At 40.9% G+C, this 26,714-nt stretch overlaps 6 protein-coding genes across 6 annotated transcripts; 3 read left to right on the plus strand and 3 right to left on the minus strand.

The window, feature by feature from the left end:
- The first annotated feature begins 1,486 nt into the window (after nt 1-1,486).
- LOC143019384 (uncharacterized) lies at nt 1,487-3,300 on the plus strand. The gene is made up of 4 exons (XM_076175020.1): nt 1,487-1,622; nt 2,386-2,522; nt 2,649-2,872; nt 2,983-3,300. The coding sequence occupies exons 1-4, from the start codon at nt 1,487-1,489 to the stop codon at nt 3,170-3,172; spliced, it is 687 nt and encodes a 228-aa protein (XP_076031135.1). The 3' UTR covers nt 3,173-3,300.
- A 7,705-nt stretch (nt 3,301-11,005) lies between these two features.
- On the minus strand, nt 11,006-11,629 carry LOC143019385 (cuticle protein AMP3-like). Its single transcript, XM_076175021.1, has 3 exons — nt 11,621-11,629; nt 11,295-11,515; nt 11,006-11,195 (listed from the first exon to the last, which is right to left on the minus strand). Exons 1-3 carry the CDS (start codon nt 11,627-11,629, stop codon nt 11,006-11,008), a joined length of 420 nt encoding a protein of 139 aa, XP_076031136.1.
- Nucleotides 11,630-13,955: 2,326 nt separating this feature from the next.
- LOC143019386 (pupal cuticle protein-like) lies at nt 13,956-14,534 on the minus strand. Its single transcript, XM_076175022.1, has 2 exons — nt 14,200-14,534; nt 13,956-14,085 (listed from the first exon to the last, which is right to left on the minus strand). Exons 1-2 carry the CDS (start codon nt 14,532-14,534, stop codon nt 13,956-13,958), a joined length of 465 nt encoding a protein of 154 aa, XP_076031137.1.
- Nucleotides 14,535-15,668: 1,134 nt separating this feature from the next.
- Nucleotides 15,669-16,304, plus strand: LOC143019387 (cuticle protein AM1199-like). Its single transcript, XM_076175023.1, has 3 exons — nt 15,669-15,677; nt 15,795-16,018; nt 16,115-16,304. The coding sequence occupies exons 1-3, from the start codon at nt 15,669-15,671 to the stop codon at nt 16,302-16,304; spliced, it is 423 nt and encodes a 140-aa protein (XP_076031138.1).
- Nucleotides 16,305-19,674: 3,370 nt separating this feature from the next.
- On the plus strand, nt 19,675-20,317 carry LOC143019389 (cuticle protein AM1199-like). The gene is made up of 3 exons (XM_076175024.1): nt 19,675-19,683; nt 19,798-20,021; nt 20,128-20,317. The coding sequence occupies exons 1-3, from the start codon at nt 19,675-19,677 to the stop codon at nt 20,315-20,317; spliced, it is 423 nt and encodes a 140-aa protein (XP_076031139.1).
- A 1,677-nt stretch (nt 20,318-21,994) lies between these two features.
- LOC143019390 (cuticle protein AMP3-like) lies at nt 21,995-22,639 on the minus strand. The gene is made up of 3 exons (XM_076175025.1): nt 22,631-22,639; nt 22,292-22,515; nt 21,995-22,184 (listed from the first exon to the last, which is right to left on the minus strand). Exons 1-3 carry the CDS (start codon nt 22,637-22,639, stop codon nt 21,995-21,997), a joined length of 423 nt encoding a protein of 140 aa, XP_076031140.1.
- Nucleotides 22,640-26,714: the final 4,075 nt, after the last annotated feature.

A 26,714-nucleotide genomic window follows, 5' to 3' on the forward strand; every position in this document is an offset into this window, starting at 1 on the left:
TTGTGATATTGTACAGTAGCGTGCCTGCCATTCACCTTCATAATACCAAGAAAATGTGTAAACCACCCAGACAATTTTTACTTTATTTGCGGCGTATTGACATTCAAGTCACAAAGACGGTGTTTCACGTCATTGATTAAAAGTGTTTCAAACACTATTTTGACTGCAAAGTAGGGGACCAGGATAAAAGCTGGGCCCCCTCATGTGTGCTGTGTAACTTGTGTCAGGCTTCTCACTACATGGGTGAAAGGTTCACGCCGTATGCATTTTGCCATCCCCATGGTTTGGAGAGAACCAAAAGATCATACTTCAGATTGCTACTTCTGTATTACAAATATAAAAGGTATAACATCCACATCCCAGCATATTGTACGATATCTTAATTTATCATCTGCTATGAGACCATTACATCACAGTCAAGGCTTTCCTGTACCTGACCCTCAAAAAAAAAAAAAAAAAAAAAGAAGAAGAAGAAGAAGAAGAAGAAGAAGAAGAAGAAGAAGAAGAAGAAGAAGAAGAAAGGAACTAAGTGATGATAAGGTTATGGAAAAAGAAACAGACGACATGGAGTTTCAGCCAATCTGTTCTTCAAGTGAACCACATTTATTGAGTCAGGGAGATCTGTATGATCTTGTGCGGGATTTAGACTTGTCAAACTGGAATCTTCTTCAGAAAGAATCCAAGGTTAGTTGTTATCGTAAGCAAGATTGTGATTTTGAACATTTTTTCTCACTTGAGGATGGTGTGGTGTTTTGCAATGATGTATATTCTGTCATGGAGGAACTTAACCATAAATATGACAGGAATAAGCGGCGCTTGTTTATTGAGTCTTCAAAAGTGAGCCTGAAAGCTGTTTTGCTCCACAATGGAACTAAGTTTCCTTCTGTTCTTCTGGTCCATGCAGCTAACATTAAGGAAAGATATGAGAGTGTGAAGCTTCTATTACAAAAAAATTAAGTATGAAGAACACTCATGGAATATGTGGTGACCTAAAGGTTGTGGCATCTTTACTTGGAATGCAGCTGGGTTACACAAAATTTTGTTGCTTTCTCTGTAAGTGGAACAGTCGGGATAAGAAAAATCAATATGAAAAGAATGTGTGGCCAAAACAATCTCTGACCCCAGGAGAGAAGAATGTTGTCAATCCTCCTCTTGATGATCCAGAGAAAATATATCTGCTTCCATTGCAGATTGCAGGTTGATGAAAAAAAAAAGTTAAAGGTATGGATAGAACTGGCAAGGGATTCGCGTATTTGAAAAACAATTCTCCAAGAGTAAGTGACGCAAAAATCAAAGAAAATATTTTTGTTGGACCACAGATTAAGGGGCTGATGAGAGACCAGAATTTTGATGAAGAGCTAAATAATCTTGAAAAAGCCGCATAGCTGTCATTCAAGAAAGTTTGCGCAGAGTTCTTGGGGAATCACAAAGCAAAAAACTATTCTGAAATCGTAAAAGAGCTACTGACATCCCTCAAGGCATTGGGATGCAATATGAGCCTAAAATCCACTTCGTAGACTCTCACCTGGACTTTTTCTCGGAAAATCTTGGTATCGTCAGTGACGAGCACGGTGAGAGGTTTCACCTGCAGGACATTCTGAAGATGGAAACCCGGTATCAAGGTAAGTGGAGCTCTTCAATGTTGGCTGATTACTGTTGGACATTTAAAAGGGATTTCCCAGAAGCAAAATATACTCGAAAATCATACATTTCTACATTTTAAAGGTAAGTTTAATTGAAATATCAGCCTCACTTATTTGTTACAATCGTATAAAGTTTGATATGCTATCAGAAAAAATATGCCTGGTAGAACATTCCTGAAAGCATATTTGAAATCAACAGAAAAAAATCATTCAAATTTACCCTTTGCTTGTGGGACAGATATTTTGATCAATTTTGTTGATCAGTGTTATTCTCGCTTCCAAATTACCGCTGAACTGGCAGGTGAGAATAAGTCCTCCTACATGTTGCAATTTGTTCAAACTTAACTGACCTTCACTCACCTTCGCAATAGCCTCAAGGTTGGAATCATCGCGATCCTTATGTTTGAACTGATCGAAGCAGTGTAGGTGAGCAAAGTTTAACCAGAATGTGTATCCAGAAGAAGCAGAAGTAGATGAAGAAGTAGGAAAAAAAGAGAGGAAGCAGAAGCAGAAGCAGAAGCAGAAGCAGAAGCAGAAGAAGAAGAAGAAGAAGAAGAAAGAAGAAGAAGAAGAAGAAGAAGAAGAAGAAGAAGAAGAAAGAAGAAGAAGAAGAAGAAGAAGAAGAAGAAGAAGAAGAAGAAGAAGAAGAAGAAGAAGAAAAATAAAAAGATAAAACGAACAAAGATGATAGCGGTGTTCCCACCTCCCATGTATTAGTTGTATGGGTGCACTCGTTTTAAAGAGAAGGATAAAAAGTTGCTGAGGATGTTTTTGTTGGAGGACGATTGGGGTCTCAACATCCCTGAACCGTATATAAAGGGACGAGGATTTCAATATCGGCACAAGTTCCTCCACATCGAAAGCATCAACATGAAGTCGGTAAGTCACCAGCAATGCTCATACATACCACATTGCCACCGACTAGAGATACTTTATGAAAGATTCACTTCGAGGTTTAGCATCTAAGAAGGGAAGAGACGTCATGACCCTCTTGTTCTGTCGCAGGTCGCCGCCCTCTGTGTCCTCCTGGCCCTGGCCAACGCTGCCCCCAGACCTGACGACGACTCCGCCGAGGCACTCCCTTTCGTCGCCACCCTCAAGGACGTCAGAGTCCAGCCCGACGCCCTGGGAGTTCACTCCTTGGACTTCGAGGCCGAGAACGGCATCGCCGTCAAGACCGTCGGCTCCCACGGCTCCGAGGGAGGCTCCGTCATGCAGGGCGCCTTCAAGTAAGTCTTCGTCGTCTTCGCCGTCGTTTGTTCCAAAAAATCTAAAGATAACTTCTGATTTTATTTTTCTTTGTTGGGATGACCCTGTTTAATGTTGATGTTCTTTACAGCTACCGCTTGGACGACGGGACCTTCGTGCCCCTGACCTTCGTCGCCGATGAGTTCGGCTACCGTCCCGTGTCGGACCTCCTGCCCGTCGCCCCCCTGCCCCTCCACCCTGTGCCCCAGCACGCCCTCGACCAGATCGCCTTCGCCGAGCAGCAGAGGAGAGCCCAGGACTCAGACGAGAACGACTCTTAAGTTATCGTTGGTCGAGTCGACGTTTTGAATCTGCTCATATTCTCAACTTGGATTTTACTTTTGTGATCACGTGACTATTTGTTGTCATATATTTATTATCATGCCTCATGAATACTAAATATAGTATGAGAACGTAAAATAGTTTGTTTCCTATGAACAATTTACCCTGGAACTCCTCTGACCCGAAGTGGGGGGAAAGGAAACCCTCTTGAGCCTCATTCCAACGGCGATGAGACACATTTTCCTTAGTATTTTTTTTTCTGCAAATTTACAAGAGTGATAGAATATAGAGACGTTATAGTGGTAGTGGGTAAAATGGGGGAGTGGGAAATAAGTGAAAGAGAGAAATCATGGGACAATGCACTTATAAACACGGTAGTAAATCACATAATGACCTAATGGGTAAAAACCCAACAAAATATAGAGGGGGATCCACCAGTAAGCCTTTACATAATCTAAAAAAGTAAATGAAACATCTACGCACTACAGGTGCCCAGTAAATAAAATTGATTATGTACGAGTAGTTCTTGAGTTTACTTTGGAAGTAAGGAAGGCAGAAATAGGAAAATCATACAATGAAGATACATTTTTAGAAAATATAGCTAGGTAGGACTGTTAGAAATGCTTTGAAGAAGAGGACTAGAGGGATTTCAGTAATGTCCAAAAAATGTAAAGCTTCTCCAGAAAATTGTAACAAAAGGAGTAGAAAGTAAGTTCTAAGATGAGTGTGAGAAACAAGGGAACGTGATATGCAACGGGTTCCCCCTATCCAACTCCTTCACAAAGTCGATTACACTGGTCAACAAAGAATTTATCCCAAGGAAAACAATAGCTATAGCTTATATGTTTTTGCATGGAGAATAGAAAAATGATGTCCAATTTTTTCCATCAACCACAGTTTTTTGTGTTGCACGGTATGTTACGTTACATGTGTTATGTGAGATAAATTTCAATCAAGCGGTTGGCGACACTGAGTTTGACAACACTGCGTGAGATTGTTATACGTTTGAAGTGTTGGTGTGAAGTTGTGTAGTGCGCATTTTTGTGGCAATAAGTTTGTGATATTGTACAGTAGCGTGCCTGCCATTCACCTTCATAATACCAAGAAAATGTGTAAACCACCCAGACAATTTTTACTTTATTTGCGGCGTATTGACATTCAAGTCACAAAGACGGTGTTTCACGTCATTGATTAAAAGTGTTTCAAACACTATTTTGACTGCAAAGTAGGGGACCAGGAAAAAAGCTGGGCCCCCTCATGTGTGCTGTGTAACTTGTGTCAGGCTTCTCACTACATGGGTGAAAGGTTCACGCCGTATGCATTTTGCCATCCCCATGGTTTGGAGAGAACCAAAAGATCATACTTCAGATTGCTACTTCTGTATTACAAATATAAAAGGTATAACATCAACATCCAAGCATATTGTACAATATCCTAATTTATCATCTGCTATGAGACCAGTACCTAACAGTGAAGACTTTTCTGACCCTCCTAAAAAAAAAAAAAAAACTAAGTGATGATAAGTCAAGTGGGGAGGTTATGGAAAAAGAAACAGACGACATGGAGTTTCAGCCAATCTGTTCTTCAAGTGAACCACATTTATTGAGTCAGGGAGATCTGTATGATCTTGTGCGGGATTTAGACTTGTCAAACTGGAATCTTCTTCAGAAAGAATCCAAGGTTAGTTGTTATCGTAAGCAAGATTGTGATTTTGAACATTTTTTCTCACTTGAGGATGGTGTGGTGTTTTGCAATGATGTATATTCTGTTATGGAGGAACTTAATCATAAATATGACAGGAATAAGTGGCGCTTGTTTATTGACTCTTCAAAAGTGAGCCCGAAAACTGTTTTGCTCCAGAAGGGAAATAAGTTTCCTTCTGTCCCTCTGGCCCATGCAACTAACATGAAGGAAACACATGAAAGTGTGAAGCTTCTATTGCAAAAAATTGAATATGAACATAAATGAATTATCTGTGGTGACCTAAAGGTTATGGCAGTTTTACTTGGAATGCAGCTGGGTTACACAAAAGTTTGTTGTTTTCTCTGTGTGACAGTCGGGATAAGAAAAATCATTATGAAAAGAATGTGTGGCCAAAACAATCTCTGACCCCAGGAGATAAGAACTTTGTCAATTCTCCTCTTGTTGATTCAGAGAAAATTTATCTGCCTCCTTTGCAAATTAAGCTAGGGTTGATGATTTTTTAAAGGTATGGATAGAACTGGCAAGGGATTCGCGTATTTGAAAAACAATTCTCCAAGAGTAAGTGACGCAAAAATCAAAGAAAATATTTTTGTTGGACCACAGATTAAGGGGCTGATGAGAGACCAGAATTTTGATGAAGAGCTAGATAATCTTGAAAAAGCCGCATAGCTGTCATTCAAGAAAGTTTGCGCAGAGTTCTTGGGGAATCACAAAGCAAAAAACTATTCTGAAATCGTAAAAGAGCTACTGACATCCCTCAAGGCATTGGGATGCAATATGAGCCTAAAATCCACTTCGTAGACTCTCACCTGGACTTTTTCTCGGAAAATCTTGGTACCGTCAGTGACGAGCACGGTGAGAGGTTTCACCTGCAGGACATTCTGAAGATGGAAACCCGGTATCAAGGTAAGTGGAGCTCTTCAATGTTGGCTGATTACTGTTGGACATTTAAAAGGGATTTCCCAGAAGCAAAATATACTCGAAAATCATACATTTCTACATTTTAAAGGTAAGTTTAATTGAAATATCAGCCTCACTTATTTGTTACAATCGTATAAAGTTTGATATGCTATCAGAAAAGATATGCCTAGTAGAAAATTCCTGAAAACATATATGAAATCAACAGAAAAAATTCTATCAAATTTACCTTTTGCTTGTGGGACAGATATTTTGATCAATTTTGCTAATCAGTGTTATTTTCGCTTCCAAATTACCGCTGAACTGGCAGGTGAGAATAAGTCCTCCTACATGTTGCAATTCGTTCAAACTTAGCTGACCTTCACTCACCTTCGCAATAGCCTCAAGGTTGGAATCATCGCGATCCTTATGTTTGAACTGATCGAAGCAGTGTAGGTGAGCAAAGTTTAACCAGAATGTGTATCCAGAAGAAGCAGAAGTAGATGAAGAAGTAGGAAAAAAGAGAGTAAGAAGAAGAAGAAGAAGAAGAAGAAGAAGAAGAAGAAGAAGAAGAAGAAGAAAGAAGAAAGAAGAAAGAAGAAAGAAGAAGAAGAAGAAGAAGAAGAAAGAAGAATAAGAATAAGAAGAAGAAGAAGAAGAAGAAGAAAGAAGAAGAAGAAGAAGAAGAAGAAGAAGAAGAAGAAGAAGAAAGAAGAAGAAGAAGAAGAAGAAGAAGAAGATGAAGATGAAGAAGAAGAAGAAGAAGAAGAAGAAGAAGAAGAAGAAGAAGAAGAAGAAGAAGAAGAAAGAAGAAGAAGAAGAAGAAGAGGAAGAAGAAAGAAGAAAGAAGAAGAATAAGGAGAAGAAGAAGAAGAAGAAAGAAGAAAGAAGAAGAAGAAGAAGAAGAAGAAGAAGAAGAAGAAGAAAAATAAAAAGATAAAACGAACAAAGATGATAGCGGTGTTCCCACCTCCCATGTGTTAGTTGTATGGGTGCACTCGTTTTAAAGAGAAGGATAAAAAGTTGCTGAGGATGTTTTTGTTGGAGGACGATTGGGGTCTCAACATCCCTGAACCGTATATAAAGGGACAAGGATTTCAATATCGGCACAAGTTCCTCCACATCGAAAGCATCAACATGAAGTCGGTAAGTCACCACCAATACTCATACATACCACATTGCCACCGACTAGAGATAATTTATGAAAGATTCACTTCGAGGTTTAGCATCTAAGAAGGGAAGAGACGTCATGCCCTTCATCCTGTTACAGGTCGCCGCCCTCTGTGTCCTCCTGGCCCTGGCCAACGCTGCCCCCAGACCTGACGACGACTCTGCCGAAGCACTCCCCTTCGTCGCCATCCTCAAGGACGTCAGAGTCCAGCCCGACGCCCTGGGAGTTCACTCCTTGGACTTCGAGGCCGAGAACGGCATCGCCGTCAAGACCGTCGGCTCCCACGGCTCCGAGGGAGGCTCCGTCATGCAGGGCGCCTTCAAGTAAGTCTTCGTCATCTTCGTCGTGGCTTGGTCTAAGATTCTGTATGTACATACTGATTATTATTTTCTTTTTTTGTAGTCTTCCGCCCTACTCTAACGTTGATGTTCTTTGCAGTTACCGCCTTGGCGACGGGACCTTCGTGCCCCTGACCTTCGTCGCCGACGAATTCGGTTACCGTCCCGTGTCGGACCTCCTGCCCGTCGCCCCCCTGCCCCTCCACCCTGTGCCCCAGCACGCCCTCGACCAGATCGCCTTCGCCGAGCAGCAGAGGAGAGCCCAGGACTCAGACGAGAACGACTCTTAAGTCGTAATTGGTCGAGTCGACGTTTTGAATCTGCTCAACTTGGATTTTACTTTTGTGATCACGTGACTATTTGTTGTCATATATTTATTATCATGTTCCCTGAATTCTAAATATAATGTGAGAAACTAACAGTGCTTGTTTTTAATGAGTGACAACCCTTCTAACGCCTCCATCCCAAAACGGATGGAGAGGGGATGCCTCTGGCCCTCTCCAACGTGGATGAGTCCCACTTTATCCTCCTTGCCTCTTATTCATTCGACTTCGTAACTCTCAAAGGAACTTTGGCCGCATTATTGAAGTGTTAGGTCAACTTTGAACCTGATGCCGGCTTTCCACCATGAGAAAATATTTTAAATAAATTTTAGAGGAAGAGTCACAGATCTATGAAATACAGGATCAAAGGAGAGCAACAGATAAGTCATATCCTATTTGGGAAGTATAACAAAAATGTGTGTGAACGCGCATGTGCATAGTGGGGAAAATAACTAGGTTGAAGTCTGTTACCATGCCTTGGTAAATAAAATGAACGAAGTAATCAATTTAGCCATTGATAACGAATTAGTCCTACACTTTTCTACGTCCTTGTTACCAGATACCAAGATTGTACAACAAAAGTTGCACCTAATTATATGTATTGAGCTGTAATATACATATAAAAACGGCTACGCTCTTGGAACCGTCTTCGTATCTCCAATATGCTCTTTCTTATTGAAATATATCATTGTTCAGGCTATTCCGCTTGTCACTACACCTGTACTGAAAATATTTTGTTGGCTTCAACCGCCCTATCTTCTGCAGCTTCTTGCCATGTTCCCTTTTTGTACTTCCGTTTCATGCTAAGAAAATTCTGTCAGTTTTTTTCACTTCCTTCATAACTCTGAAAAAGGAAATATCACTTCTCTCTTTTCTCTTCCAATCAGGAGAGGTTAATTTTTCTTTTATTTGTTTATTGAGTTTTTGCTTCATGCGTCTTATCTGTTAGGCTAGGGGCCACTTTTGTCCATCGGTCTTTCACAGTCTTTTCAAATGATTTCATTATTGTGCTGGTCACTGATAACGGGCTATGATTTAGTAGTGCCCCCTTACTTCCACCTTGGTGAATTGGTATCGCATTTGCACTTTTCCAATCAAGCGGCACTATGTCTTCTTTTAACGAACATACAATAAGACTGTGAATCTTATCCCCCAATTGTTCCTTACATTCCTTAAGTATCCATTTTGAGATCCCGTCCTGAAGCTTTTGTCACATCCTAAAACATGAAGCATCTCCCTCACTTTTACATTCATATCTTCCAAACCCGAATTCTCACTCCCCTCGATTTTGTGAAGGTAGATTGGAAACTTTCATTTATCGTTTCTGTCTGAACTGAGGCCTCCCTAAAGACCTCACCACCCACTATTAGCTTAGTTATTACTTCCCTGTGGGTCAATTTACCATTTATAAACTTGTAGAATAGTTAGGGTTTATTTTTGCATTTATCTGCAGCACATTTTTCAAAATTACTTTCCTCCTTCCTGCGGATTCTTGTATATTTATTTCTAGCTTCTTTGTAAGCTTCTTTTGTTTTATTGCTTCTTTTCTTCCTCCATATTCCCAAAGCCATGACCCTGTTTTTTTTTCCAATTCACACCAGTTGTTGAACCAATTCCATTTCTATTGCTTCCACTAATCTTTGGCACATATTTGTTTACTCACTATATGTCAATATACAATCCATGGTATTCATTAAGTACCCTAATTTCCTTTGTTACATACATATACCAAGGCTTTTTCTCCCTTACAAGGGATGTAGCCAAAAAGGGAAAGGCATAAAAACACTCCCACCCATTTCATCCCTAAATACACTCCACACCCCTCCCACCCTCCCTCTCATCTGAGCACCTCCTGGATGACGGGTCATCCCTGCACCCTGCCCACCGCCCTGGGTCAGAAGCAGTGTTAAAAAAAAACAACAACAAAAAACAGTAATGTCTTCCCAAAATTGAGTCCCTTGCCTGTGTGATGAATTTCTTGGCTCTATTTCCTCATCCTCCAGCTGAAATTCAGTTATTACATGGTTCCTTTTTCCTATGGGGCAACGGTAATTCAAGGAACTAATGATGCCAGGCTCTTTGGTTGGTAGCAGATCGAATCTTGTGGTAATGTCAACTCCTCATACCGTAGTCACTTCCTTTACCCACTAGGTCATTGTGTTCTCCATTGCTATACTTAATGGGGTATTTATCCAGAAATCTGCCTTGCCACTTGCTTCCCATTCTTCCCGGTTGATCTCACTGCAATTGAAATCTCCAATAAGGACTAAATTGTTACTTTGTTAAAAAAGAGTATTTAGAAGAGTTGTGCAAGTAAATTTCTTGACACCATTGAAATCTCTTCTGTGCTGCCTCAGGTGGATTGACTTCACTTATGTTTGCTTCTTCCACCTTTATATTACTTCTCACAGCAATCATAACCACTCCACCTACCTATCTTATTTTCTCTGTCTCATCCCCAGGAGGTGTATCTATTGTTCCCCCAACTGTAGATAAAAAATTTTTTTTGGGGAGTTTAGTCTTCACTAAACAGGCTCGTTTATTCTCAAGTAATCATTTATCTCCAACCTAGCCGATAGTAAACCAGCAACATTATGCTTCTGTAGTGACTCTGTCTACTCAATTGGCAAATAATTCCATGATGTTAGTTTTACAAAAAGAAACTATGATTTCCGAGACAAGATTCACCCCAGCCCTCCACCCTCCCAACACAACTGATTCACGGTGAATCAGACCACCATAGCCCTGTGGCACACGCTTGTTTCCCAGGCCTTATGTCCTTGCTCCATCAAACAGCCTTGAACCACCTCCACCAAAGAGACCATGTGATGGTCTCCAAGATGGACAACGAAGCTGTCCATTTTCAAAACCTGTCAACCGCCTCACCTCCATCAGGCGTAACCTAACCTAAGGCTTATTTTGCAGTTTCCAACGTTCTTCATTTTTGCACTGAATTTAGTTCTCCACTCTTTGTTCCAATCATAAACCCTGTCTACTGTTTTTTCTTCGTGCAGTCATTTGTTATGGTCTATATTTTCTACGCTTAGGGTGATCTGAAATGCTTAAAAAGGCCCAACTAGGGATTCTTATTATCAGAGACACGTCATCATTTCTGCTAAATTCAAACGCTTTGTCAAATAGAATGTCTCTTTAGGTAGAGCAGATTTATTTATTATAGTTTCTTGTGATATCATTCGGGACAGAGGTGATACAGGGTGAACTTCTACATAAACAATTCATAGAACTTTAACGGAATTGTTCTTTCGAAAACAAAGTTATTGGTTTGGTAAACTTTATTTACACTTCGAGGCACATGGTAATAAATATACAGAGTGTAAAGGGTCATTAAGAGCAGAGAAGGGCACAAAAGCTGTAAGTCTCTAGCGATGGCGCTACGACCTAAGAGTCGTTCTCGTCTGAGTCCTGGGCTCTCCTCTGATGTTCGGCGAAGGCGATCTGATCGAGGGCGTGCTGGGGCACAGGGTGGAGGGGCAGGGGGGCGACGGGCAGGAGGTCCGACACGGGACGGTAACCGAACTCGTCAGCGACGAAGGTCAGGGGTACGAAGGTCCCGTCGTCAAGGCGGTAACTGCAGATAATGACAACTTTAGATAAGGGCGCACGACTACAAAAAAAAAAAAAAGTATTTGCATACAGAATCTTAAACCAAACTACGGCGAAGACTTACTTGAAGGCGCCCTGCATAACGGAGCCTCCCTCGGAGCCGTGGGAGCCGACGGTCTTGACGGCGATGCCGTTCTCGGCCTCGAAGTCCAAGGAGTGAACTCCCAGGGCGTCGGGCTGAACTCTGACGTCCTTGAGGGTGGCGACGAAGGGGAGTGCTTCTGCTGAGTCGTCGTCGGGCCTAGGGGCGGCGTTGGCCAAGGCCAGAAGGACGCAGATGATGGCCTGCAACATGGCAAAAGACATATCAGCTCGCCTATTCTATCTTTAATGTTATTATTCCTATAATTTTTCAGAACGTGGCTTGTGCCATCCTCAGCCACCGCTTACCGATTTCATGTTGATGGTTTGGATGTGTAAGAACTTGTGCCCGCAGTCTGGTACTCGTCCCTTATATATGGCTCAGGGATGACGAGACTCCAAACATCCTCCAGAAAAAAAAACCCTTTCCCCATCCTCCGGAACTTTTTATCCTCTCAGTGCCATGGTTGATATCACCATCCATACAAACCAAATACATATAAGGACATGAAGCCAGATATCTTTTGACTAAAAGGGTCATTTTGCTAAAAGGGTCGCGACTTTCTCGAACTTTATACTTTTTGCAATCTTATTTTGAATGTCAGTGAGACTGAGGCGAACCTAACGAAGAGGGCGTATTCCTATCTATAAATGTAATTCTCAGCCTTTTGCAACGGTGGCACTATACATTTTTTGTAGCTGACGCCAAACGATTTCATTTAGTCCAAAGAGTATCACAGTAGCAAAATGGTTAATAGCTAAGTCCAAAAAGCAGTATTTTATTCTATTTTTGCATTATCAAGGTCTAACGAGTGGCTATTATGTTTTAATGAAGCCGAATGTTGAGTGTTAAACGTAGGGAATAAAAATCCTTGTCAGGCTTATTGTATAAATGGAACTGTATTAAAGTGACTGACATATTATATGTATAGGTATGATCAAATGAGCTTTCACTTAAATTGATAAAGTAATTTTCATTAACGTGTAAAAGGTATGTTAGACTTTTTTTCTTAAATATTGTGTGTATCTCTGATCACCTTGAAAAAATATAAACAATTGTTAGAAAATGTCCTGAGATGTGCAGCCAAGTTAGTATCTGTATTTCAGCACATGTTGTATGAGGATAGGGTAAAGGAATTATGATTAACAACTTTGGTAGAGGAGTTAGGGATGACATGAGTGAATTGTATGAATTAATTCATGATTTAGAGTCAGTGAATTACAATATTTTCTTTGAAAAGGAAGGTGCAGTGGAATTAGAAGACAAGAATTTTCTGTTGAGGTCAGGTACATTGTTCTCTGACCAGATGTTATTTCTTTTAGAAATGACTATGATATTTATTGTGGCGCTGCCAATTGATCTTGGTCTTTTGTTTTGAACCTGTGCAGTGTAAACTTTTTCTGTAGCTCTTTTTGCATTTTGCTTTGTATACACGATGTGTATTTTTATATATTCGTGTGGTATGTTTTATATATTTTGTTTTGTGTGTTTATATTTTCTTTTAAAATGTGTTTATGCTATTTTTTCGCACATTAATAAAAGATTGCTTGATTGGTTTAATTAGAAACGAGTGTTGAAGTAGGAAAGCTGCGTGTCTTTCCTTGCAACTATGATAGACCAAGGGGTAGATTTTCTATAACTGGATTTAAAAAGAATATTATCAATAGTATCCCATTTGAGATAATGCTAAGTTCACATTATGGTATTAGAGATAGAAAACTAAGTTGCAAATGAAGAAATGGAGTTCCGTTAGGTTCCCTTTGCCACTTTCTAGTATGCGATTGACAATTTGTAGATCATGGGATAGAATTGACCTTTTCCAGACTTGCTGCTAATGTAAAAATGTACGGAAAAGAAAGTAGGGACTAAAATCAGCTTGATGTCGTTTTAGAAATATTTAGACATCTAGCAAGTGTAAAGCCATGCACATGTATAAAAGTGGGACTTAATACGGTTTCAATTTATTTTGGAAACTAACTTGCTTGAAAAAGGATTCTAATATTGCTATTGGTCATACGAATTAACCAACGAGAGGCGGCCCATATAGTGTATTGAACAGATGCCGCTTTCATAGGCGTCACTCCAACGCTGGGCTCAATATTTGCTTTTGGCGTTGGACCAGGAGAGAAAAAGGCTCAAAGGATGACAGCATAGTTATTTTTTCGTTACACTCAAGTAAATTGTACTCAACGTGCCTTGAGGATCCAACATACACGTATTGTAGGTTATCAATGAAAGGTGAAAAGTGTTCATCATAATCTTATTTTCTGTAGCGGCAAGATGTCGAACCCATTCGGCTAGAGAAGTATAAGTGGAGAGGAAATAAAGTAGGCTTCATCGCTGTTAAAATGAGGATCTGCAGAGTGTCCTTTACTTCCTATTTCTGGTTAAAATAATCACATGGTACAAAAATGAACAGTTGAATCGTATCATTTTTATATAACTGGATATTATAACAAACATTATTAGTTTCTTAAATTGTATTTAGGCTTCGTAAGACATAGTAATAAATATACATAGTATAAATAGTCATTAAGTCTCGAAAGACATGTAGAGTTAGTCTCTGGCGACGCTGCGACGACCTAAGAGTCGTTCAGGTCTGAGTCCTGGGCTCTCCTCTGCTGCTCGGCGAAGGCGATCTGGTCAAGGGCGTGCTGGGGCACCGGGTGGAGGGGCAAGGGGGGCGACGGGCAGGAGGGGAGACTCGGGACGGTAGCCAAACTCGTCGGCGACGAAGGTCAGGAGCAAGAAGGTACCGTCGTCAAAGCGGTAACTGCAAAGAACATCAACATTAAACAGGGTCATCCCAACAGAAAAAAAAAAAAAAAATCAGAAGGTGTCTTTAGATTTTTTGGAACAAATGACGATAAAAACGACGAAGACTTACTTGAAAGCGCCCTGCATGACGGAGCCTCCCTCGGAGCCGTGGGAGCCGACGGTCTTGACGGCGATGCCGTTCTCGGCCTCGAAGTCCAAAGAGTGAACCCCCAGGGCGTCGGGCTGGACTCTGACGTCCTTGAGGATGGCGACGAAGGAGAGTGCTTTGGCGGAGTCGTCGTCGGGCCTGGGGGCGGCGTTGGCCAGGGCCAGTAGGACGCAGAGGGCGGCGACCTGAAACACTGTCAAAAAAGTGACGACTTCATCACCTACATTAAGTCCGGAGGAGTGAGTTTTGTAAGGAATCCATAGACGGTCACGACGCACAGTGGCCTTCATGAGCATCGTCCATCACTTACCAACTTCATGCTGATGCTTTCAGTGTCGAAAGACGTGTTCGTTGTCGGATCCTCGCCCCACCCGGTCTAATGCTACAAAACCTTCTTGTCCACTCCTCGGCAACTTTTTATCCTTCTGTTTAAAAACGCCATGACTGCCTTTCACATTAACTTGCCAGCCCGCAGATGAAAAGAAAAAAACTTGCTCACTCGCTCGATCGCACGGACCTTGGAAGGGTCGGTTGATCCTGGTGGTGGAAGAAGAGGCTGCGCCGTCGGCGTCCTTTTTCTGGCGCTGCTCGGGGACGGTCACCAAGATGGTGTAACCTCTAACCCTTTCACCATCGGAATCCTCTTGTATGTTTATTCTGTCTGTTGCCGCCAGTTGGTTTAATTCGGTTTGAGGTCGGGTGAACACGAAGAAGGGAACGGAATAACACGTTCTATACCGGATGGCACCTTTCCTTTCCTTTTGGGTGGACACAGGCAATCTTCCTTCTGTACACTCCCCACCAGCTTCAATAGCGAATCAGTGAAATGGAGGGAAACCAATGAAATACGACTTCGATTCTCGATGTTTCAGTTCCAGAAAAGAATGCCTACAGCCTAATTTGCTAAGTTGTCATTTTACCTCATCGGCTTTGTCAAATTGACACTGGGTACGCCGCCTTACCCGTCAACTGCAAATATGCACAAACTCGAGCATTCTCGGTTGGAATCAGTACATTGGCAAGAAAGTTCTCCTGTCTCAGCACTACTTTTTAAGCTCAACGATATGGATTATTTTCCTTTGAATTCTTGTGGGCAGCGCTCAAACATTCCTGTTAAATTGGCAAGTGAATATATGCCCTATTCGTAGCAATTCGTTCAAACTTAGCTGAACTTCAATGACCTTCGTAAGAGTCTCAAGGCTGAAATCATTGCAATCCCCGTTGCTGAGCTGACTCAACCATTAGATATGGACACAGTTTAGCGTGCATATACATCTTTAAGAAGTGTGAAGTGTATAACGATAAAAAGATGCAGAGGACGGGAGGAGTTTTTGTTGAGGGACGGTTGAGGTCTCCCCCTCCCTGAACAGTATATAAAGGGGCAAGGATTTCGATACGGGCACAATCTCCTCAACATCAAACACGTCAACATGAAGTCGGTGAGTCACAAGCAGTGATCATGCAGACCACATTGCCACCAACTAGAGATGCTTTATAAAAGCTGCGTTTCGAGGTTTGAGAATGAAAGACACGCCATACCCTTTGTCCTGTTTCAGGTCGCCGCCCTCTGCATCCTCGTGGCCCTGGCCAACGCTGCCCCTAGGCCTGACGACGACTCTGCCGAAGCACTCCCCTTCGTCGCCACCCTCAAGGACGTCAGAGTCCAGCCCGACGCCCTGGGAGTTCATTCCTTGGACTTCGAGGCCGAGAACGGCATCGCCGTCAAGACCGTCGGCTCCCACGGCTCCGAGGGAGGCTCCGTCATGCAGGGCGCCTTCAAGTAAGTCTTCGTCGTCTTCACCGTTCTGTTGTATGTACATACTGATTCAGTTTTTTATAGTCTCGTGCCCTACTCTAACGTTGATGTTCTTTGCAGCTACCGCTTGGACGACGGTACCTTCGTGCCCCTGACCTTCGTCGCTGACGAGTTCGGTTACCGTCCCGTGTCGGACCTCCTGCCCGTCGCCCCCCTGCCCCTCCACCCGGTGCCCCAGCACGCCCTCGACCAGATCGCCTTCGCCGAGCAGCAGAGGAGAGCCCAGGACTCAGATGAGAACGACTCTTAGGTCATCGTTCGTCGAACCGCCGTTTTGAATCTGCCCATTTGCTCGACTTGGATCACCTGATTATTTAGTGCCATATATTTATTATCATGCCTCTTGTATACTAAATACAGTATGAGAACGTAAAAGAAAAGTGTTTGTTACCTCTGAACAATATTCCCTGGAACACTTCTAACCCCAAGTGGGTGGAAAGGAAACATTCTCGACATGGCAGTGGATCATATAATGACCCAATAGATAAAAAAAAAAAAAAGTAAATGAAACACTGATATTCTAGTGTCCAGTAGGTAAAAGTGATGATGTAGCCCTTGAGTTTACTTTGGAAGTAAGGGAGGCAGAAATAAGAAAATCACACATACAATGAAGATACAACTTTGGAAAATATAACTAGGTAGGATTGATAGAAATGACTTGAAGAAGCGGCCTCTACGGAGTTTGATAATGTCAAAAAGTGGAAAGCTTCTCTAGAAAAACATAACAAAGAAAGTAAAAGAATAAGTTCTAAGATGAGTGTGAGAAATAGGGGAACATTATGAGACCTGACAGTAGGGTGGCCAGTACAATGAAGTGTATATAAGCAAATCTTTGTTCTAGCATATGTAGTTTCTCCGAAGAAGTGTGTGTATAGCCGAAACAGATATAAAACTAAAATGCTCTGTCGTGGGTTTTAATTTCACTCCCATTTCATGTATATATATATATATATGTATACATATATATACATATATATATATACATATGTATATATATATACATATATATATATAGATATAGATGTATATATATATATATATGTGTGTATATATATATATATATACATATATATATATATATATATATGTATATATATGCAAAGAATTCACAAAACACGTGATAAAATATTTTTGCAGAAAGCACTGTAAAATAAAGAATACGGTTCCCGATTGATTCGGAAAGGTCCCAAGTGAACAAGGTTAGTACAAACTAAATGAAAATGATCACAAACAATCTTTTTGATAATAAAATTATCTACTTTGTATAAACCCAAACTCAAATTCATATTACTTTCAAAACAACTTTTAATATATGATTATATAATGTTTCTGCTTTTGAGTTTTTCCAGTCAATATTTTAAGTCCATAGTCCTTATGGTGAACAAAAATCCACTTGACATTTGCCTCGTTCTAATGCTATATTTGTTCAAACCTTTACCCGTTTGGTCTATATAAATAAAGTTACAATTTTAACATGGTATACTGTATACATAACCTTCCTTTTCTCTTGGTGAATTTTTAATCAACAAAATCTGAAATATATATATATATATATATATATATATATATATATATATACATACATACACATCTTATCAACCAATTGTCACCCCTTGAAAACACGATAGAGACTAATAGGACTATGTAGCTCGATGGAAGTATATTAGGAAATTGAGACGCTGTCAGATTGAGGACTCGAACCTAGCCGATACGTATGAAATGGACAGTAACTTAACCAATTCAACCATCCCTCTTGATGGTTGAGTTGAGATTATAGCAAGTCAAAGAAGAGAAGATGAAGTTAAAGAAAAACATGAAGCAAAACAGTGAAAAGGCCAGGAAACACGAAAAAAAATAGTTAAGAATTCAAACAAGGAGAGAAAGGGTGGTTAAAGAAGAAAAGAACTGCAAAGAAAAACTAAGACATAATAGAAAGAAGAAAAAGAAGATCTGGAGAAGGATGTGATAAGGGTTCTTAATAGAAGAGAAGTTTTAATAAGAGATGTAGTGGACAAACAGAAATACATTATAGTAGTAGGACGGAAAGAGGAACATTTGCCAAAAAGAAAATAATTAGAAATAAACAAAGTACAGAAAACAAATGAAACAGTATAAATGATAATTTGCATTGAGGAACTCATACATGAAGAAGTAGAAGAAGTATTTAGGTCAGCCAAGGTGGAAAACTAACGAAAGTAAAATTGAAATCACAAGGCAGTATTTGAATAAATATTTAGAATATATGAAAAATAAGAGACATATAAATATTTTTTAGGCAAGGTGGGATGAAGCATACGAAGAAAGTGAGAAATAAAAAACATAAATATAAGAATAAAATATGTATATATACATACACACACACACACACACACACACACACACACACACACACACACACACACACACACACACACACACACACACACACACACACACACACACACACACACACACACACACATATATATATATATATACATATATATATATACATATTTATATATATATATATATATATATATATATATATATATATATATATATGAATATATATATATATGTATATGTATGTATATATATACATATATATTAGGAGCAAGGAAGAAAACTCTTTTGTTAAGTGATAGATTTGTAGGTGAGGAGACGGTTCGTAAAACAAAGACAAAGAGGAGAGGTAAAGGGAAGAAAAAAGATGAAGAAGAAGAAGAAGAAGAAGAAGAAGAGGAAGAAGAAGAAGAAGAAGAAGAAGAAGAAGAAGAAAAGAAGAAGAAGAAGAAGAAGAAGAAGAAGAAGAAGAAGAAGAAGAAGAAGGAGAAGAAGAAATAGAAGAACAAGAAGACGAAGAAGACGAGGAAATTACTTATACAAATATAGACATAATGATATCAGCACAATTAGAAATAAATGATGATCTAGAGGAAAATTAGACATAGATAATGTGCTGTGACGCGTTCAAGTGGGTTGTGGAAAGTATAACACATGGAGAAGGGGCAGTAGGGGAAAATAGGAGTTGGTGTGGTGAGGGTTGTGAAAAAAGAGGCGTCAAGGTTATTAAAGTGGAAATGGAGAGGTCAGTCCTCTTTCTTGACCAGCCCTTTGGGTTGTGTCCAATTGCAAATGATGAGTTATTTTGCTCCAAAACTATTTTCTGAGCTCAATGTTATGAAGTTAAGCTCTGTCATTTGAACTTTTGTGATCAATACGTAAAAATTACCGCTGAACTGCCAGGTGAGAATAAGCCCTCCTACTCGTTGCAATTCATTTATACCTACCTGACCTTCAATCGCCTTCGCAAGAACCTCAAGGTTGGAATCATCGCGATCCTTCTCTTTGAATTGACCGAAGCAGTGTATGTGAGCACAGTTTAGCCTGATTGTGTATCTAGAAGAAGAAGAAGAAGAAGAAGAAGAAGAAAAGTAAAATTAACAAAGATATTGAGAGCAGTGTCCCCAGCTTCCACGTACGGTTGCAACTGTTTAAAAGAGGAGGATAAAAAAGTTGCAGAGGATGGGAAGTGTTTTTGTTGTGGGACTGTTGGGGCCTCACCCTCCCTGAACCGTATATAAAGGGGCGAGGGTTTCGGATGCAGACACAAGTTCCTCCACATCGAAAGCATCAACATGAAGTCGGTAAGTCACGAGCATGCCACACTGCCACCGACTAGAGACGCTTTATGAGAAATCCGCTTCGAGTTTTAGCGTCTAAGAAGGGAAGAGACGTCATACTCCTTCATTCTGTTTCAGGTCGCCGCCCTTTGCGTCCTCGTGGCCCTGGCCAACGCCGCCCCCAGGCCTGACGACGACTCCGCCGAGGCACTCCCCTTCGTCGCCACCCTCAAGGACGTCAGAGTCCAGCCCGACGCCCTGGGAGTTCACTCCTTGGACTTCGAGGCCGAGAACGGCATCGCCGTCAAGACCGTCGGCTCCCACGGCTCCGAGGGAGGCTCCGTCATGCAGGGCGCCTTCAAGTAAGTCTTCGTCGTCTTCACCGTGGTGTGGTCTAAGATTCTGTATGCAAATACTGATTTAGTTTTGTGGTGTCGCGCCCTACTCTAACGTTGATGTTCTTTGCAGCTACCGTTTGGACGACGGTACCTTCGTGCCCCTGACCTTCGTCGCCGACGAGTTCGGTTACCGTCCCGTGTCTGACCTCCTGCCCGTCGCCCCCCTGCCCCTCCACCCGGTGCCCCAGCACGCCCTCGACCAGATCGCCTTCGCCGAGCAGCAGAGGAGAGCCCAGGACTCAGACGAGAACGACTCTTAGGGCGTCGCAGCGTCGCCAGAGACCGACTGCCCTTGTAGCAGTCTTCTCGAAACTTAATGACTATTTATACTATGTATATGTATCACAATGCTTCCTAAAGTGTAAATACAGTTTATGAAATCAAAAATATTTGTTTTCTGGAAACACCAGTTAAGTTGCAGGTCAATGACTCAATCCGTCTCCTGTTTCTCCTCGCAACATCTGCTTCGAAGAACAACACCAGAAAAGATCATCAGTGAGTTTATTAGGCCCTCTGAAAAAATACAGTATCTAAAAAGTAAATGTGCCTCAGACCCAGTATATACATTTTACATTTCACCTAACAAAGGGACTTTTATCCCTTCACTGGGCTGAAAAGTTTTGGCTGGCGTTAGCCAGAACAAAATATATAAATGCCATATTTTGGACATGCAATCCTTGTACAGATTAGACAGCTACATACTCACACAACAAAGTGTGGATTCATATAGAAACGGAATACTCCAAGTGTGGATGGACAAGTAACCTATTTAATTTATTGATGATGGACATAGATTTAAAGTCAAACGATTGCATTACTAGTGCCAGTATCGTATTTGTTTTCTCTGAGGCAGAAATGCAATGATTAGATGTTTTAAGGTCGTTACTGGTAATTACATCAAGATCCTCTTTATTCTCTCCACTTCTTCAAATAGCTTGTAGTCGTACTTAGTATTATTTTCGTTTATGTGTTGAATTTCATTGGCCATTTTTGAAAGCAATCTACATAATTACTTTTGTAATAGATTGAAATAACTTTGTAGTAAGAGTCTATAATTATTCGTGCAACAACTCTTATGTCTGACACCTTTCTGGTTGACATTCATTTTTCAATTCTGTGAATCTCATATATTTTCATAATCTTTCAATGACTGTAGTAAGGCCTAAAAGGCTGTAGTTCTGTAGCTTCTTTCTTTCAACCTTTTTAGATATAGGAACAATTAATCAATCAATTGTTGCCTCGAGTTTCCCCAAGTGGGAATCCCACAGACCCTCAGTAGTTGGTAACAGTGCTCGAAATAACCCACAGACCTTTCTGTCAAGAAAGTTTGGACTGTTGTCTGCGTAGTAGCAGTGTGGGAGAGTCCCCATGTCAGGTCAGTCAGAGGGTCAAAGTCAGCTCTCCACGTGTGAAAAAGTGTAAGAAATACAGTTGAGGTTGATAGAGAGTGATCTTGAGCCCAGTCCAGAGACCGAGTGCCATCCCCTCAAGGCTGCACCTCCTGATGGAGGTGATGAGGCGATTGACGGATTTTGAAAATGGGCAGCTGCACTGTTCGTTGGTTCCTAATATAGGAGTCATGTTCGGCAATTTTCGTTTTCTCGGTACATCCCCGATGAAGATGGACTCATGTGAAATTAAGTTATTTCTTATTTTCTTCAAAACTCTGGGATGCCAACTGTCAGCTTCCAGTGTTTAATAACTTAGAACAACTTTATACATCTTCTAATGTTTTCTTTGGTCGCATTTACAAAAATAAGTAAATTTTCAGCTTCTAATGGAATGGCTTTCCCAGAAAACAAGTACTATTATCTTCTCGTACTGTATTTAGAATTCAGGGTGCATGATGATAAATACGTATAGACACGTGTTCACAAGAGTAAGATCCAAATAGAGCAAATGGGCAGATTCAAAATGACGATTCGATGAACGGCGACCTAAGGGTCGTTCTCGTCTGAGTCTTGGGCTCTCCTCTGCTGCTCGGCGAAGGCGATCTGGTCAAGGGCGTGTTGGGGCACCAGGTGGAGGGGCAGGGGGGCGACGGGCAGGATGCCCGACACGGGACGGTAGTCGAACTTGTCGGCGACGAAGGTTAGGGGTACGAAGGTCCCGTCGTCAAGGCGGTAACTGCAGGTAAAACAGAATTTAAACAAGGTTGCTCGACCAAAAACATAAAGTCATTGAACATTTTCATAATTCTGTACCATACGATTATGCCCATAACGAAAACTTACTTGAAGGCGCCCTGTATGACGGATCCTCCCTCGGAGCCGTGGGAGCCGACGGTCTTGACGGCGATGCCGTTCTCGGCCTCGAAGTCCAAGGAGTGAACTCCCAGGGCGTCGGGCTGGATTCTGACGTCCTTGAGGATGGCGACGAAGGGGAGTGCTTCGGCGGAGTCGTCGTCAGGCCTGGGGGCGGCATTGGCCAGGGCCAAGAAGACGCAGAGGGCGGCGACCTGAAACAGGACAAGGATATGACGGCTCCTTCATTCTCAAATCGAGGTGCAAATCTCAATGCATCTTTTGCCGAACGCGATGTTACATGCAAGGACATCAGTGACCATCACTTACGGACTTCATGTTGAAATTTTTTATCTGGAAGAAATTGTGCTCATTGTCGGGTCCTCGTCTCCCATATATAGATATATACATATGACTCAGGAAGGGCAAGATTCTCTCCATCCTCCGACAAAAACGCCTCCTGTCCACTACAACTTTTTATCCTCTCTTTGAAAAACTAGCACCTGTATAGGTCAGACATAGGATTTTGGGAAAAGTGTCATTGGGAACACTGAGCTTACAGGTACCCTAAATGAATATAAATTTCTCCCATGGTCATTTAGCTAAAACTATGGCTACATTCCCCATCTCGCGGTTTGACCTGAGGGTCGCCAAGGTTGAGGCGGGCCTTGACCCGTTCAAGAAGATTGCGGTCACTTTAGAAATTTTGTTCTAAATGACATCGAATAAACTTCATATCAGATTCCATATAGAGTATTTACTTCATTATAAGGTTTGTGAAGTAATTTTTATATTGACTTTTAGTAACATTTCAGTAGACCCGAGTTTTGCATTATTCTCTGGTGACTGGAAAAAGAAAACACTTTTAACTCCTGCTATCCCTCCTTTCTTCTGGTCTCTTCCAGTCTCCATTATCAACTCTGTGACTCCATTCCTTTGGCGTACTGACAGACCGTATATCTTTTGCCGACGATATCCGCATTAGAGAATTATTTCGTCTTTTAGCTGGCAGGTGAAGAGAGTGTGTTCTCATCGGCCACTTTAGGCGTCACATCTCTTTACGAGAACGTACCCGACAAATCACTTCTCTTTCAGGCTGACCCCACAAGACTTTATTTGCCTCAATACACATGTGTTCTCTTTTGGGTAAAAATGTAACCTCAGAACTGAAAAAAAAGAGTAATGAAACGAATGAATGGTACTTTTTCATCCATTATATGTGTGCGGATATGTGTGTGTGTGTGTGTGTGTGTTTATGTGTGTGTGTGTGTGTTTGTGTGTGTGTGTGTGTGTGTGTGTGTGTGTGTGTGTGTGTGTGTGTTTGTGTGTGTATGTGTGTGTGTGTGTTGTATTTACCTAGTTGTGTTTTGCGGGAAGGGGAGCTATGCTCGTGATGTCCCGCCTTTGTATCTCTCAGTGTCTAGTTTACTTTTAAACTCATGAATGGTTTTTGCGCATTCTATTTCATTATCCAGTTTGTTCCAAGTGTCCATTACTCTATGTGGAAAACTGTTTTTCTTCAGTTCTCTTTTTTAGCTATGTTTTTTTTTCTTTCCATGTCCTCTTGTCCCAGTTTAGTAAGTCCTCTCTATCGAGTATCTCTGTGCCTTTCATGATTCTGTAGATGGTCAGTAAGTCACCTCTCTCTCTTCTTTGCTCCAGCGTCGGTAACTCCAGTTTGGCCAATCTATCCTCATATAATAAGTTTGCAAGTGCAGGTCCCATTTTTGTTGCTGCTCTCTGGATTCTTTCTACTTTCTTTTTATTCTGTTTGGTGCTGGGTGACCACAATGTCGCCACATACTCTGGTCTAGGCCTTATCAATGTAACCAATATTTTTTTATCATGTCTGCGTCTAAGTATGCAAATGCCACCTTTATTGATCTTAGCAAGTTGTAAGCCTCCCCGACAATTTTGTTAATCTGTTTATCATAGGACAAGTCGTTTGTGATAATTACCCCCAAATCTTTTTCGGATCCTGCCTTCTTTAACTCCTTGGTTCCAATTGTATATTTTCCTGATATTCTGTTTTTGCTTTTTCCAAACTCCATTATGCTACATTTCTTAGTATTAAAGTCCACTTCCCATTTCTGACTCCATTTCCATACTTTATTCAGGTCTTCCTGCAGTGCTTCACAGTCCTTATCAGTTTCTACTTTCCTTAACAGTTTGGCGTCGTCTGCAAAGAAGCTCATGTAACATATTAAATCCTCTTCCATGTCATTCACATAAATAGCAAACATTATTGGTGCCAATACAGATCCTTGCGGTACTCCACTGATCACCTCTTTCCAATCTGAACATTTTTCTCTGAGCACTACTCTCATCTTTCTACCAGTCAGGAAGTCCTCCATCCATTTTAGTAGGTTCCCTTGTATTCCTCCTATGTGTTCCAGTTTTTTAGTAATTTTCTGTGTGGTACTTTGTCAAAAGCTTTTTGCAAGTCTAGGAAGGCAAATAAGCCCATCCATTCCTTTCTTGCACTATGTCTATTAGTCTTGAGTAGAAGCATATTAAGTTTGTGGTGCATGATCTTCCTTGTCTGAACCCAAATTATCTTGGGTTTATCATGCTGTTGTCTTCCAGATGTTTTACCCATCTATTCTTGATGATTTCCTCACAAATTTTGGCTATAGTGCTTGTTAGTGATACTGGGCTATAGTTGGTGGGTTCTTCCTTGTTTCCTCCTTTATATATTGGTACAATGTTAGCATTTTTCCAGTCTTTAGGTATCTTTCCTTCTTTGAATGAGCTATTTATCATGTTGTGTATTTTGTCCGTTAGTTCTTCTTTGCATTCCTTTAGAATCTAATTTGCAATTCCATCCGGGCCATGTGATTTTCTGACGTCAAGTTTTGATAGGTGTTCTGATATTTCTTTTTGTGTTGTTGTAAACTCACTCATGTGGGGAGATTATTTGTTATTATCTTCGTCCCAATTTTGTATTTTCTCTCTGGTGAAGACGGATTTAAAGTGATTGTTCATGACTTCGGCCATTTCTAAATCTTCTGTGTATTCTATATTTCCTTGGCGTAGTTTCACCTTTTCCTGTTTGTTTTTAAGCTTACCATTTACGTATCAATAGAAAAGTTTGGATTGATCTTTGCATTTATCTATAATATCCTTTTCATGGTTCCTTTTCTCCTCTCTTCTCACATTAACATACTCATTTCTATAGTTTATATAAATTTGCCATTTACTAGGTTTTTTATCTTTTCTCCACCTTTTCCAAGCTTTGTCCCTTCTGTCTTTTGCCTCACTGCATCTTTTGTTGAACCAACATTTGATGTACTCTCTCTCTCGCTTTTGTCTTGGTACATGCCTGTTTACCCCTTCATTGTAATTTTCCATCAAGATATTCCATTTCTCATCCACTTTTGTCTCTTCCATATAGAATTTATCCCAGTTTGCATTCCGGAAGAATATCTTTAGTTTTGCAAAGTCCGTTTTGTTGTACATCAATCTTCCTTTCCTATGCTTTTCATTTCTCTCCATGTCTATTTCTTCCTTTAGTACAGTTTCGATGAGTATATGGTCGCTCTTTCCAATTGGTGTCTTGTAATGGATTTTGTACACAATTTCAGATTCTGTTGTAAACATTAAATCTAGTATCGACGGCTCTTCATTGCTTCTGTATCTGGTGTTTTCGCTGACCCATTGGGTCATTGTGTATTCCATGGTCATGTCCAGTGGTACATTACCCAACAAGCCGTCTCTTCCTAGCACTGTCATGTTATCCCAACAAATTTCTTTGCAATTGAAGTCCCCCATAATTACCAGATTATCCCTGCCCATTAGTATCTCATTTAGTGATTTCCTTGTATCTTCTAGCATTTTTGCATGTTCGTTCTCTTTCCAAGCGTTAGTTTTTGGGGGCACATACAGTAGGTCACCACAAACTTTCTCCTTTTCATATTCTTGTCTTCGACTTTTATCATGATCAGTTCATGATAAAAAAAGTGTTTGTGTGTGTGTGTGTGTGTGTATGTGTGTGTGTGTGTGTATGTGTGTGTGTGTGTGTGTGTGTGTTTGTGTGTGTGTGTGTGTGTGTGTGTGTGCAACATGTTTAAAAAGGAAGGAAATTGAGAAGGGTAGATAGAGAGAGAAAACGAAAGAGGGAGAAAGAAAAAATCAATAAAAACAAAGTGGAGACTAACAAGGAGATAGAGCTAATGCATTAGATAAAACAGACAGACAGACAAAAAGGGAAAAAGTATTTTATTCTTCCAAAAGCACAAACAGAAACAATGTGTCCATGTTTCAACGTTGTGGCAGTCCAGAATGAGAGGAGGTGCTTTTTACTGAAGGGCAAGGGCAAGGGGACGGGGTGTCGGCACCAACCTGCACCATATATATATGGGGGGGACGAGGACCCAACAACAAGCACAAGTTCTTCCACATCGAAAGCATAAAC

Source organism: Oratosquilla oratoria, chromosome 37, assembly GCF_046742065.1.
Source record: "Oratosquilla oratoria isolate Oo_2021 chromosome 37, ASM4674206v1, whole genome shotgun sequence".
NCBI lineage: Eukaryota > Metazoa > Arthropoda > Malacostraca > Stomatopoda > Squillidae > Oratosquilla > Oratosquilla oratoria.

Coding starts and splice junctions, on each gene's coding strand:
- LOC143019387 (XM_076175023.1), top strand. Junction 16,019..16,114: donor GTCATGCAGGGCGCCTTCAA/GTAAGTCTTCGT, acceptor TGTTCTTTGCAG/CTACCGCTTGGACGACGGTA.
- LOC143019386 (XM_076175022.1), bottom strand. CDS start 14,534: ATGCTCATGAAGGCCACTGTGCGTCGTGACCGTCTATGGATTCCTTAC. Junction 14,086..14,199: donor GTCATGCAGGGCGCTTTCAA/GTAAGTCTTCGT, acceptor TGTTCTTTGCAG/TTACCGCTTTGACGACGGTA.
- LOC143019385 (XM_076175021.1), bottom strand. Junction 11,196..11,294: donor GTTATGCAGGGCGCCTTCAA/GTAAGTCTTCGC, acceptor CATTATCTGCAG/TTACCGCCTTGACGACGGGA.
- LOC143019390 (XM_076175025.1), bottom strand. Junction 22,185..22,291: donor GTCATACAGGGCGCCTTCAA/GTAAGTTTTCGT, acceptor TTTTACCTGCAG/TTACCGCCTTGACGACGGGA.
- LOC143019384 (XM_076175020.1), top strand. CDS start 1,487: ATGCAATATGAGCCTAAAATCCACTTCGTAGACTCTCACCTGGACTTT. Junction 1,623..2,385: donor GATGGAAACCCGGTATCAAG/GTAAGTGGAGCT, acceptor CTCGTTTTAAAG/AGAAGGATAAAAAGTTGCTG. Junction 2,873..2,982: donor GTCATGCAGGGCGCCTTCAA/GTAAGTCTTCGT, acceptor TGTTCTTTACAG/CTACCGCTTGGACGACGGGA.
- LOC143019389 (XM_076175024.1), top strand. Junction 20,022..20,127: donor GTCATGCAGGGCGCCTTCAA/GTAAGTCTTCGT, acceptor TGTTCTTTGCAG/CTACCGTTTGGACGACGGTA.